The 14258-nt window shown below is 52.3% G+C and overlaps 1 protein-coding gene across 1 annotated transcript in view; it reads left to right on the top strand.

Annotated features, from left to right (window-relative positions):
- The window catches only part of CCN4 (cellular communication network factor 4), a 34115-nt gene that overhangs the window by 14288 nt on the left and 5569 nt on the right, over window positions 1–14258 (top strand). The window contains exons 2-4 of the mRNA XM_059165569.1: window positions 3469–3748; window positions 10449–10709; window positions 13966–14159. Of these exons, the coding sequence (XP_059021552.1) occupies window positions 3469–3748; window positions 10449–10709; window positions 13966–14159 (735 nt within the window). The remainder of the gene's footprint in view (window positions 1–3468; window positions 3749–10448; window positions 10710–13965; window positions 14160–14258) is intronic.

The raw sequence follows: 14258 nt of genomic DNA, 5'->3' as shown, positions 1-14258 counted from the left end.
GGCAGGAAGCACATGCACGCCTCGGCTTCCCTGTGTGCACACACAGAGAAAATTCATCATCAGGAAGAATCCGCAGTCACATCCTTTGTGGTGTCAAGGCTGGACAAGACAGCAAGGATTCAAGGGTCTCACATCAAACCCAGGAGTTCTCAGTCCCCCCCACCCATGCTCTCCCCCCTACCTTCTTCCCTGGACAGAGGTCAGGAAGGTTTCCCACCAGCAGATGGCGCCAACAGCTAGAGCAGGGCTAAGCGGAAGGCCCAGAGCCCATCCCTCAATGTCCCAGCTCCCCTAAGCTGCTTCCCCTAAGATTGTGTGCTCTAGGGCTCAGGCAGGTATTGGAAAGGAGGTTTCCTTCTGGGGAGCTTTAACTTGGAGACCCCGGGATAGGCGGCGGCCATGTGGAGAGGGGTATCTGCCAGATGACAGCCCATCCCAGCTCAGTTCAAAGGACCTAACCTGCTAGTCTTCTGCATACACAGGGCTGCACCCCCTCCCCATAGCTCCCGGAGGGGGACATTATTGTGGCTGGATCACAGATGGGGATGTCAAAGCCCAGAAAGGTTAGGAAGCTTGTCCGTGGCCACACAGAAGGAACACACTCAGGTCCCATGTTCTTTTTTAGACACTCAAATGTAATCCAAGCTGAGAGGCAAGGTTCCAGGACTGGAGGTCCTGAGTATGAAAGGATGCCAAAGCCCCTTGTAATCAGCAATCCCCCATGGCCCATTCCTCTAGGCAACACTTCCACAGTCCTGCCGTGGGCCATGGGCCATGTTTCACAGACAGCAGTAAGGCCTTTACAGTTCACTATCTAGTGGGAAGGGACCCCCTCTAACACCACCTGGGGAAGGCATGGAAGGCTTCCTGGAGGAATAGGCTTTTTAAAATTTCCTCTGCCAAGAGTATATATATATATTATGGGCCTGAGGACTGGTCAGAGACAGTTCATGGGTGCTTACGAACCTCTGAGCCTTCTAGTGTCACAGAATGATGAGGAAAATTCTCTCCACAGATTCAAAAAGAGAGGTGTGTGTGTGTGTGTGTGTGTGTGTGTGCGCGCGCGTGCACGTGTGTGCACAGGCGTGTGCACATCTGGCTGGTTTATTGATGAGGGGGTTTGAGGTTTTGTTGTGTCTTGTTGCATTTCTAAAGAATAGCAGGGCCAGGGAAGTGGATCGCCTGGTGAATGGGAACCCACACTGCCGACCTCCTAGAGTTCTTGGACCCCGGCCAGCAAGGCCTTGCCAAGCCACATCACCCATGGAGGATGGAAGTGGCCGCAGGCATGATTCTCCTGGCTGTCCTGCGTCTCTGTCTCTGGCCGAGCAGAGAAGCCCCCAGTAAAGAGAAGATAATGAGGGAAGGAAGGGACAGGTTCCATGGCATCTAGAGAAATGGGTGGCAGACAGCGCCAGCCTCCCTACGGCCCTTGCTGTGGGCCAGGTCCCCTGTGGAGGGCCCCGCTCTGCCCTCCTCCCCATGGGCTGGCTTAGTCACCCGAACACATGCAAGTCTGACTACCAAGTGTGGTCAGCAGGCCAGGAGCGTGCTCTCCGCGGGAGGCCCGTAAGGTGGGGCCTGAGTGCCAGTGCCCTGGTGAAGGGAAGCAGGAAGAACATTCTGGTCACAGGGAACTCAGGGCTGAGGTCCTGCGGTGGGAAAGGAGTGGGCACCACTGAGCCCTGAAACCAAGCCCAGAGGTGACAGAAGCCTCAAATCAAGGTTTGCCAGTTGGATTTTCAAAAGTTCAATCAATATTTACAGAGAAAAGGTGTACATGCCCGTGAGTCCAACCTCTCGACCTAAATCATCGCTCCTGGCCAAGTGTGCAAGGGTGGGCTTCACTCCCCTGGACAGAGCGACTCCTGCCCTCGCCTTCAGGGAGCTCCTGGGGCTCCCCATGGGACGCCCGGCACTCTGCGTACAGCTTTGCGCTCTAATAAACCACCTCTCGTGTCCATCTCTCCCAAAAGCTGTGGATTCTCCAAACTGCGAGAATTTTTAAATTCATCTTCAAACATCTAAAGCTCTCGAGAGGCTATGGGCTAGCCCAGCACACATCTGCTGTGCAACTCTAAGAACCCAGAGGGCAAAGGGTGTAGAAACGAGAGTTACAAGAGTCGTTTGTGCCTCGGTCCTGACGCACACTGTGTCACTCTGGCCGTGTCCCTCCGCCTCTCTGGGTCTCGGTTTCCTCCTCGGGAAAAGGGAAGAAGAATCTGTATATGTCAGCATGTGTCATTCCAAGGATGGAAGGCAGATCTCTAAGCTCCATTGAGCGGGGTTTCTTGGGTTCAAGGTAGGGGTGGGGAGGGTGCTGTGGCTCCACCTTGGCCGCTTGCAGAAACCCTGGTCCCTATCCCTGCGGACCTTGGAATTCCGGAGCACATCTGAGAAGCCCTGGATGGGATGCTCCCCGGCAGGGACCACACTGGCCTGGGAAGGAGAGAATGGCTGGGACCTGGCTGTACACTCTGTCCTCAGACAAGTCCCTTTCTCCTCGGGCCTCTGCTTCCTCCAGTGTAAAGAGCAAGGGGCAGGATAGGGGTCAGGGCAGCACCCAGAGGGCATGGGAAGGTGGCCGGCTCCCAGAGATACAGGCAGCTTGAACCTCCTAAACTCAAAGATACCCCAGAGCAGCCTTGCATTCTGTCTACTCGTTCTTCCCGGCAGGGACGGCTCTGTGGGCCTATCTCCCCTCCTCCCAGCTTCCCGGTGTTGCGTCCATCGTATTTTCAGGATGATGGCAAACCTGGGGGATGGGAATGGGGCCATGGGACGTGCGTGGGCTGGGGGACTCCTGTCTGCAGACCTGGCACAAGCAACAGGGGCCGAACTCCCCTCTAGAGGGGCTGAGAGGGCCAGCCGCAGGGGTCATTTGTTGGCGCCCACCCATAGCCTTTAATGGGGCTCAGAGGGCAACTAACTATAATAATAATAGGTCACCTGGCTAAAACCTGCTGTCAGGTATGAGTCACCTGCTCTACAAGCTCCTAGGACTCACAGTGGCATCAAGAAGGTGGCTCCTTGGGCTGTGGAGGAAAGGCAGTGGGTACAGAACCGGTCACAGTGTGGCTCATGAGAAGGCATTTGCTGCTCAAAGCCTCAACTCCCTCATCTGTGAAATGAGACCAACCCGACACCCACCCAGGTTGTGGGATGCTTGGGGATGGAAGGAAACACACATGAGGCTTAGCGTGGCCAGAGTTCTGACATAAAATCGGGGCCCCACAACCTCCAGTAGGGGGACTGGGGGAAATTGGCTTGACTTCTCCAACCTCCTGGCTCTTTGCTCCTATTTGTTTTACGGAAGAGAAAGGAGATTTCTGGCTATTAAAAACATGGTAGAAGAAACATAATTGTATATAAACCTTTTAACACCAGGAAGATGAGAAGGTGATTGCTGGCCCTTTGGGCTTTGATACCCCTGCCTAGCAGCCCTTTATCTCTGCTGTTCCCCCACAGGCCTTCTCTCCAGGCTCCACGGCCATGGCTTTCACCCCAGTGCCACTGGAGGACACAGCTTCACGCCCCCAATTCTGCAAATGGCCGTGTGAGTGCCCACCGTCACCCCCTCGCTGCCCGCTGGGGGTCAGCCTCATCACAGATGGTTGTGAATGCTGTAAAATGTGTGCGCAGCAGCTTGGGGACAACTGCACAGAGGCAGCCATCTGTGACCCCCACCGGGGCCTCTACTGTGATTACAGTGGGGACCGCCCGAGGTACGCAATAGGAGTGTGTGCACGTAAGTGAGACCCTCCCTACCTTCTGGCCAGCCTCCAGCACCCCAGCTCTATCCTCCCCTGTAGCCTGTCCCCTGGCCAGTCTCCTGTCCCCCTCCTACTCCAGTCCATCATGAGAGGTCAGAAGTTGTGCCCTTCCCGAAGAGGGAGGGATGCCTGCATTCCTCTTGTCTCCAGAGCCTGGCTTCCCACTCTCTTCTTGGTCCTGGAGGTACATCCATGGCTGACTCAGGAAAAGGGAGCCACCAGGAAAGACCTAAGCATGGTTTCATTCTCTTTTGGTTTTCATTTCTTCTGGTAGTTATTACCATATAATGCATGTCTTCTGTTATAACTCAATTGGCTTAAAAAAACAATTTTAGATAACATATCAATGTTCGTATATGACACCTGATGACTTAACTCCTCAATACCACCTGACACATTGCCTATCTTTCAGTATTATTTTCATAATTTTTGGTTATACAGGAATCAGTATTTATAATATTATGAATATGTAAATAATGTTGCTGAAGGATGAGGTATTGTATTTGTTTGAATTTTCTTTCTCTTTATTTTTTAAATTTTTTAATAATTTTTAAGTTTGTTTATAAACATATAATGTATTATTAGCCCCAGGGGTACAGGTCTGTGAATCGCCAGATTTACACACTTTATAGCACTCACCATAGCACATACCCTTCCCAATGTCTATAACCTCTACCCCCTCCACCCCCCGGAAACCCTCAGTTTGTTTTGTGAGATTAAGAGTCTCTTATGGTTTGTCTCCCTCCCGATCCCATCTTGTTTCATTTATTCTTTTCCTACCCCCCAAACCTCTCACGTTGCATCTCCACTTCCTCATGAAGCTTTTTGTTTTTCCTGGGGTTCTAATTGCTTTTGTTTTTTCTTTACTCTTGCTCTTTAGAATATCCTCATGCTGGGGGAACAAGTGTTGCTGCTGTTTGTTTGCTCTTCAAGTGCTCTATCATGTCGTTGTTTGTTTCCAAGAGACTTCCTTCAGGGACTTTTGGATCTCCTGCTTCTATCTGGAATGGTAGTCACTTAGCTTGAATCGTCTAAGCATTTATCCAAAATACATGACCCAGCATGATAAAGAGAGGTAACTAGGCATCATGACACAATAGCTTAACTTCTGGAAAAACACACAAAGCCTCATAAACCCAAGAATGCCTTTCTTCCCTTAGTGCTGAGTCAAGACTTCTCCTTAACTATGACTCCATATGCACCCAATTATATGTTCACACATAGCATAGTCTCTCTTCCTCAGGTAACCTATCATATATCCTGAGGTAGGCGGTTGCTAAAGGTTATAACCATAATTTCAAGTCAGACAATCCTGCCTGTTTACAGTTAATTAAATGCACTTTCTGCTCTTTTATCATTGATTCATGCTTCAACTTTCATACAAAGTCATCTGTCTTTAGCTTTCCAAGTAACCACGCTTGACTCTCCCATTCCTTACTTTTCCCCTTTCATTCAGACTCACTATTAGCCCCACACAACAGTGTGCTCAGACAGAACTTGCACCACTCCTGCACACAATCATCTGATGTGTTGGTGGAAAATGTTATCCTGGAGCCCAATCCCTGACTAACCGAATGAAATTCTCTAGAAGTGAAGATGGGCACCTACACCTTTAACGGGATGCCCAGATGATTCTCATTTACACACAAGTTTGAGACTAACTGCTTATACATATAGAAAGTCATATAGTCTCTCCTCATCCCCAGGTGAAGAAATCTGGCTAAGACTTCCTATACTCAAATCCCTTTTTTTTTTTTTTTTTTTTTTTTAAAGATTTATTTATTTGACAGAGAGAAATCACAAGTAGACAGAGAGGCAGCCAGAGAGAGAGAGAGGGAAGCAGGCTCCCTGCTGAGCAGAAAGCCCGATGCGGGACTCGATCCCAGGACCCTGAGATCATGACCTGAGCCGAAGGCAGCGGCTCAATCCACTGAGCCACCCAGGCGCCCCTCAAATCCCTTTGTTATCGGAGATTGTTTCATCACTTCTTTCCCTCTTTACAGCTGTTATTCAAGGTCATTAAAAAGGTAACTAAGTTCACTGTGATCCTACTGATCTCTAAAGCTATACTGATGTCTGATTATGTGCCTGGCACCATGTCTTCATAGACATTCTCTCATGGACCCAGAGATTGTGCAGGCCTTGGAACTGCCTCTCGCACCTGCCCTTCTCCACCAGACGCTTGGAGAACCACCTTCCCAATCCATCCATAACATGTATCTCCTTGTATCTTGGGTCTTGCTTTCACTCACTATAGCCTCTTAGCTTCACCTCACCATGAGCCCCCATGTATTTCCTTTCCTTTTACCTGGAAAGAGAACTGGTCCACAGGTTTTAATAGGTATTAGACTTGCCAATGGTTCCCTGGTCATATAAGTTTGCAGACAGTGTAATAAACAAATTTACCCAATTTCTGAGAGGTTTCAAATGTTCACATCCACTGCAAAATTCTAAAATTGGGAGATATAAGAAGCCCTTGTTTTTGAAACTTATTTGCACAGGAAATTGTTTTGTCCAGGTAGATTTTTACCACTCATCCACCCCACCACATATGTGCACACTCACAGATACACACATCACATGCCTGTATGTGTTTACACATACACACAAACACAAAACTCGCTAGTGTTCTATGAAACATCTTCCTAGAAATGGTGATCACGGTGTCTGAGTTCACGAGACCCTAAGGCAAGACGGAGGAGCAGGCAGGGTCTGAGGGGGAAAGAGAAAGAAGAGTCCCACAGATAATCTTGTGGCAAATGGTTAACTCAACCACTGGACGGTCCCCAAGACAGGTTAAACCTGTCCTTGGAGCTGTGCATGTAACTAGGCTGAGAAAAGACAGGTCCTAAGAATGAGCAGTCACAACACCGACACAGGTAACTCAGAGAAAGGTGAATCATGGCAACTTGGTGAACGCAAGCTGTGGTTACCAGGGGTCCCTGCTCCTGGCCACCAGACACTGTGGCCAGGCAGAAAAGTGAGCTTGGTCTTGTCTAGTCTACTCAATTTTCAAGAGAATCCAAAAATTCAGATTTGTGTATGTTTTGTAAATGTTGGCAACATGTTAAAAAAAAAAAAATTTTTTTTTTTTCCCCTAAAACATTCTGTGGGCCAAACTAAATACTTCTATGGGCAAAGAGTGACCTCTGAATTACACTCTTTGGCTATTTTTGTTGTACAAACATTACTCTGCATTTAATACAGCTGGGCCAGGCCTGAAAGCAGTGTGGTTTGCTGAAAGGATCATGCAGTTTACAGGCAGACAGAACTGGGTTTTGAATCCTGGCTACGTGACCTTGGGCACATCATGTAAGAAGCTCGATCAAACCAACCTCATGCAATTGTTGAGAATAAACAAGGGATCGCATTAAAACCTCAGATGTGACCGGCTGTTCTGGGTCATTGTTTTACTTGCTTTGTTTTAACCTTCCCTTGTAAAAAATTATCTCACCTTTGCCCATGGTCATCCTTAGAGGAGGAGGCAGTCTCCTTCCAGAGCAAAGGAGTAGACAGCTCATGCATGGTCTTTAGAGACAGACAATCTAAGTTCAAATCCCAGCGCCATAACTGATATGGTGACCTTGGGCAAGCTACTTAACCATTTAAGTGTTAGTTTTGTCATCAAGGAAATGTGACAAATAATACTTCTTTGTGTGGTTGAGATGTCAAGAACCTGACACATGGTAGCCAAATACAGATGAGGGTTCACCCCACCTCCCATCCATCCATCCATCCATCCCTCCATCCCTTGATTCATTCACACAGTTTTGAATAGGTGGGTGATACTGCAACAGTTGGGTTACAACATGGCATGACCCCCTGTTCTTGCTCCCATGCAGCTGACAGTCCATTAGGGAAGGGAGAAAAGTGAAGACCTTGATGGTAGAACCAGGGATTTGAGTTCGTACAGGTCCTTCGGTAAGAGGAAGGCTCACCACACTACTCTAGTACTTGCAAGCCTGAGATTAGATAGGATACGGTTTTCACCAAGAGCCGGTCCTTCCATTAGTTCAAAAGTAAGCGATGTGGGGGCATTAGAGTCTGCTGTGGGTCCAGTCACCATACATGTCGTGCACCCTACTCTCACTCTAGCCAATGGTGGGCAGGCTGCTCAGGGCCACCAGTACCACCACTGTCCCCATCTGCCCCAAATTCCCAGGAGACTGGGAGCAGCTTTTGGAAGCAGTGGTTCCCAATCTTGGCTACAAACTGAATTCACCTGGAGATCTTTAAAAAAATATCAAAGGCCAGGGATGCCTGGGTGGCTCAGTCGGTTGAGCGTCCAACTTCAGCTCAGGTCATTATCCCAGGGTCCTGAGATCAAGTCCCATGTAGGGCTCCTTGCTCAGAGGAGAGACTGCTTCTCTCTCTGCCTGCTGCTCCCTCTGCTTGTGTGCATTCTCTCTCTCTCTCAATCTCTCTCTCTCTCTCTCTCTGATAAATAAATAAATAAATAAAATCTTAAAAAAATATTGAAGTTAAAAAAATTACAAAAATATCAAGTCCCGGGTCCACCCCATATTCTGGGGCATGGTGAGGGCATCAGCATTTTTGAAATCTCCCCAGGTGGTGTCACTGTGTTAAGGGCTCCCGGGCACTCGGTACTGCCTTGCCTACCCAAAGTTCCCCCAACAGGGGCAGAGACCAGGCTTCAGCACACTTCCTTTTCCCCATCCACCAGCGTGTCCACACATGTGCACACACGCGGGCTCACACCTTCCCAGAGCAAGGGCGTGGTCGGCGTGTGACTCAGAACAAAAGGATGAGTGATTCACCCAGTGCTTCCTCTGCTTTGTTTTGTTGTGCCTTGGTTTTTGTTTTTGTTTTTGTTTTTTTCCAATTCCCCCTCCTTTCCTGGTGTCTGGTGGAAGGAAATGGGCTGTGGAGTCAGATCCCCGGGGACCGAGGTACAGCTCTGTCATCACCAGCTGGGTGACCTTGAGCTAATGAATCATTCGACCTCCCTGTCCATCAAATGGGGAAAAGAAAACTCTCCTGGTGAAGTCACTGGGAGAACCGAATGAGATAACATATCATGGTGCCTGGCACAAGATCAGATGGCCGCCAAGCGGTAGTGGCTTTCCTTCTCCCTGCACGATCACTTCCCAGGACAAACAGCCGTCATGCCAGGCTGAGACTCTGCGTCTAGCTGTGTCATCTTCGGCGCGTGACTCAACTTCACTGAGACTCAGTTTTGCTGTATGTGAAAATGGGGTGGTGTTTCCTTATAGGACGAAATCAGCAATGCATGAAAGTCTGGCCCAGAGCAGGTCAGGTGGCCAAGAACAGAGACAGAACTTAGGAACACTTCACTCCTGTTAGATACTGGGATTATTACTATCAACGACCGGCTGCCAGCGAATCCGGGAGATACGCCAGAGCTTTGGGCAGACTTCGGATTCCAAACTAGCCCTCCTTGGGTGGATACCCCTATGCTTGTATTTCTAGACACTGTCCTCAAGGCTACATGGCATCCGGGGGGCAGCGCTGGCCGGGCCCTGCAGCCCCAGGTCCTTCCCGCCCTCCAGGCTTCTGTAACCATGTCCTTCTCATGTCTAAGGAAGAACTCTTGAGGTCACTCACCCCACCACCAGCTCCTCCAAGGACAGAGCATCCATCACTCCCCTGCCAGGGCTCAGGTTATGGGACGAGGAGTGTCTCCCGACTCATCTCCTCTGCTCCTCACATCTCATCCAGCGGCAATTCCTTCCAAACACACCCAGAAGCTGAGCTCCCGGTCCCTCCAGGGTGTGAGCACGGCCCCCCGCCAGCCTGGACTATAGGGGTGGCCTCCTGACTGTCCCTACTCCCTGTTCTGTTCAGCAGCTCCCGGGCTCTTGTGAAGCACGAGTTGACTCAACAGTTCCTTATGGAGCACACACTGCACGTCTAGCTGCTAACAGTTCTGAGCCACCAAGGAAGCCCACTGTCACCTCATCTCTGGCTACCCCTAACCTCCCAGGTGTCTTCCCTCCCTCCCTAAAAGATCCCCCACCAACACCCGTGCCAGCAAACTTCCTTACCTCCTGCCCCCTTTGCCGAAGCAGCACCACACGGGCAAGGAAGGGGTCTGCTTTAATCAGCCACCGCCCCCCACCCACCCACCCCTCCTTTTCGTTGTTCTCGCGCACACCGGTAGCCTTCCGTTCTCTGTATGATCTCTGCATCCCTTCTGAGTGGCCCCCACTGCACGGGAAGCTCTACGAGGGCATGGTTTTGTCCATTTTGTTCACTGTATCTCCAAAGCCCAGAACCTTCCGTAAATGCCTGCCTTGAATGAGTGGGATCTTTGTTCCCAAGTGTTATGATAGGTTTTACACTTGGCCCCTCAGAACCCTGGCCCTAGAGGTCTTCCTCAGTGCTCAGCTCTGTGCCATGTGCTGGGACAGCATGGGTGGGACAGGACAGGTGGCACAGGTTCCAGTCCCGACCAGACTCTGTCTCCTCACCACGGCCAGCCTGGCCCCAGGGTCACTTGATGGCTGGTGGCTGAGTCGCACCCCACACTCTGGGAGGGAGAAGGGGGGCTGGCTGGGCCCTGCCTGCCTTGCCGGCCTGCCAGCCCCCAGGGTGGGCACTCCCCAGGTTCGGGGCCAGGTCCAGGGGTGGGCTGTGTGTCCGTGGGGGCACGATGCCCAGCGGGCCTGACCTGAGTGGCACATGTGTTTGCAGAGGTGGTCGGCGTGGGCTGTGTCCTGGACGGGGTGCGCTACACCAACGGCCAGTCCTTCCAGCCCAACTGCAAGTACAACTGCACATGCGTGGATGGCGCGGTGGGCTGCACACCCCTGTGCCTGCGCGCGCGCCCCCCACGCCTCTGGTGCCATCGTCCCCGGCGGGTCAGCATCCCTGGTCGTTGCTGCCAGCAGTGGGTATGCGACCACGACGCCAGGAGGCCACGCAAGACAACACAGCGCCACACCGGTGCTCTAGGTGGGTGTGAGGAGTAGGAGGACAGAGCGCAGGAGGGGGTGGTGATAGGAGGGGGGAGGGGAGGGGGAGGAGAGGGCGGGGCCCTGACTCTCTATGATTGGCACACAAGTGCAATGACTCCCAGTCCCCAGACCTCTGCCCACTGGCTGTGTGACCTTGGCAAAGCCATCTGTCCTCTGCGACCCTATTTCTCTCTGTGTCCCAACTGTTCTGTGAGGTCCTCCCAACACAAAATGAGGAAGAGATTTATAAAGAGCAAAGCCAGATCCATGGGATTCATTGTTAGTTATCCTACTTAAGAGATTAGACTGGGGCGTATGCAGCACCCGGGGAAGGAGAAGCAGGGATACAAGGTGTAAGAGCAGGAGAGGGGGTGGGTGGCTTCCCTCACGATGGAGAATAGATGGGCAGGTGAGGCTGCAGCCAGGTACACAGGCCGGAGGGAAGTCCTGGAAAGGGAGGACAAGGACAAGCCCACTGGTTTTACCACTGCTTGCTGCAGTGGCCCAACGCCGGCCTCTTAGCAGGTACCAAATCCATAGTTGTCTTAGGGATGGATAAATGGATGGATGGTTGGGCAGATGGATGGATGGATGGATGGATGGTTGGGCCAATGAGGATCTGAGCTAGGCCACTGGAAGTGGAAGTGGCAAGGAAGGGACAGAGGTGAGAGAGACGCTGTGTGAGAAGTAAGCCTGAGGCCATGGCCTCAATCCACTGCGAGGAATGAAGGAGAGAGAGGGGTAGACAGTGACTCTCGGGGCTCATCGTGACCTGGGAGGGAAAATGAGAGGGACACATTGAGGATAAAGAATTGCACTGTTTGAAACAGCTTGAGTTTGAGGCTGGCATGGCCCAGAGGAGTTCTGAGGGTGCTGGTAATTTTTTAAAAAGCTATTAAGTGCATGAGATTGCTCAAGGACGCTGTGCTGAGCAGCGTTTCTCAGCCTGGGTTCAGATATCTCGAACCTGAGACTCCTGTGCACTGTGTGATGTTTAGTGGCACTTCTGGCCTCTACCTGCCCCCCCCCCCCAAGTAGCAACAACCCCCAATACCTCCAGACATTGCTGTTTGTACCCTGGGGCACCCAGTCGTCTGGGGGAGAACCACGTGTGTGGCCCTGGAGATCCCGCCATCCAAGGCGAGGGAGAGAAGAGAGATGGGGAAGACAAATCCAAGACGCAGGAGGAAAACCGGAGAAAGAGGTTTGGCCCTGGAAAGCCGGGGTCCGAGGGGACCAGCCCAGGCGTTGGAGACCTGCCTCCAGGCTGTGTGCCCTCAGTGGCTCTGCCTGCGCGGAGGTGATCCTGCCCTGCCCGCCATTCAGGGGTACACAGTCTCTCTGGAGGGGTTTGGGGGTGGCTCCCAGGGTCTGAGCCAGCCCCATGAAGAGGCTGTCCCATGTCCACGGAGGAGGTGGGCAGGGGAAGCTCTGTCCTAGCACTCCCCACGGCAGAGCCACACATGGGTCACTGGGGGCGGGGCCGTGGCTGTCTGCCCATTGTGTGTGGCCCAGTGACCCCGTTCTGACCCAGGACAAGCAGGGCCCCCGCCTGCTGGTGGGCGACCCAGAAACCAAAGCCGTTTTATCCTCCCAGGCAAATCCTTCCCTCCGCCGCCCTGCTCTGCGCTCGCCCCGCGGCCATCCCCGCGGCCATCCCCGCCCCACTCTCCTCTGTCCTCAGATGCTTCTCCCGCTTTCCTCCACCTCTCAAGTCTCTCGGAGCTCCCCTCTCACGCATTCATGCCCGCCTTCATCCCGCCCTATTCCCTGCACGCCCGCTACCTTGGTGGGGGTGGGGGTGGGCAACCGGCGCTGCCCCTTCCCCGTGCTCCCTCCTTCCGATTCCATTAGGTGTCTCCTCTTCGCTACATTTCCCGTTCCCACTCGCTGACCCTCCCCCACTCTTTTATTCCTTTCCTGCCCCTTCCTGTTCTCCCCCATAAACCATGCAAAGCTCGCTCTCTCCTCCTCTCCCCGCCCATACCCTACCCTACCGTCCCTCTCTCCCTCTCTCTCCCTCCGCCTGATGCCCACCTGCTGGGTGCATGTGCGTGGGTCAGGGCTAGACTGACTGACGTCCTCTTCAGACCCTCCTCTCGTGTATCTCGTGGTCTTTCCGTGGGATCCATCTTCTCCCTTCCTGGCTTTTTATCTGCCTCCACCTCGAGCTCCGTCCGTTTCTCCATTACGCAGAGACCACTCCCCACATTCTAGATGCTGCGATTCGTACGTTAATAGAGCCAGACAAGTCCATAGTCCATAGTGTCTCATGGTTTACCTCCCCTTCCAATTTCCCCCAACTCCCTTCTCCTCTCCATCTCCCCATGTCCTCCATGTTAATTGTTCTGAAAAACAACCTGAGGGTTTTGAGGGGGCGGGGGGGGGCGGTTGGGGAACCAGGTGGTGGGTATTCAGGAGGGCACGGATTGCATGGGGCGCTGGGTGTGGGGCAAAAAACATGAACACTGTTACGCTGAAAAGAAATTAAAAAAAAAAAAAGTTTAGAAAAGAAAAAATAAAAAATAGAGCCAGACAAGACTTGTGCAGTTAACAGTCAAGAAACCATACGAGCTCACATTTACTGAGCCAGAGATGGCTCCCAGCTTTCACAGATGTGAGGACGATGCTATCGCCAAACCCCATTTGCAGGTGGGGAGACTGAGGCAGGAGGTGGGCGCTATGGAAGTTCCAGCTACTGAGTGGCTTTGCTCAGAGTTGAACCCAGGGGACGTGGCTGTGTGTGTCCTTATCCACTCTGTCCTCAGCATCACCCGGCTTAGACATCAGGCACCAGCGTATAGACACTCCCTCTGATTTTCTCCATCTGAACTTGACCTCTGTAGGGGTAGGGCCAGTACGCTCCATTCTTCAAATCCCAGCGCCTTGCAGATGCCTGATACATACTCAGTCAACAGGTCCTTTCATTGTCACACCAGCCGTGGAAGGCTGTTCCAGTGAGGACACTGAGACCTGGAGGGAATTATCTGGAACCAGATAGCTTATAGGTAGTTAAATAGGATGGTAGGATTTGCACTCCAGTCCACCTGTCTGTGAAGATGGTTTTTCTTCTGGAGAACTACAGGAGCTCAGAACGGGTCCTCCTTTGCCCGGGGACCCATGATGGTTAGAAGTGGACTTGCCCTTTCGGGGCTGGGGGTCGACAGCCCGCCCCCCTCCCCTTGGAGGTTCAGGTGGGAGAGAGGGGCTGCCAGCAGCTGGAAATTCATGAGCAGTCTGGTCTCTATCCTCAGCGGCCACAGGTGAGATGGAGTCATGGCATAGGAACTGCCTCACCTACACAAGCCCCTGGAGCCCCTGCTCTACCACCTGCGGCTTGGGGGTCTCTACCCGGATCTCCAATGTCAACAGCCGCTGCTGGCCTGAGCAAGAGAGCCGCCTGTGCAGCCTGCGGCCCTGTGACGTGGACATCCGTCCGCACATCAAGGTCAGTCCACCTCCCCCGGGCAGGGAAGAGGGAGCCATGTTGGACTTGCAGGCAGTAGAGCCTGCTTCAAACCTGGCCTCTGGACTTCCTCGTGGGGGC

The sequence above is a fragment of the Mustela lutreola genome, chromosome 3 (genome assembly GCF_030435805.1).
Source record: "Mustela lutreola isolate mMusLut2 chromosome 3, mMusLut2.pri, whole genome shotgun sequence".
NCBI classification, from domain to species: domain Eukaryota; kingdom Metazoa; phylum Chordata; class Mammalia; order Carnivora; family Mustelidae; genus Mustela; species Mustela lutreola.
This window is presented reverse-complemented; position numbering and strand designations above follow the sequence as displayed.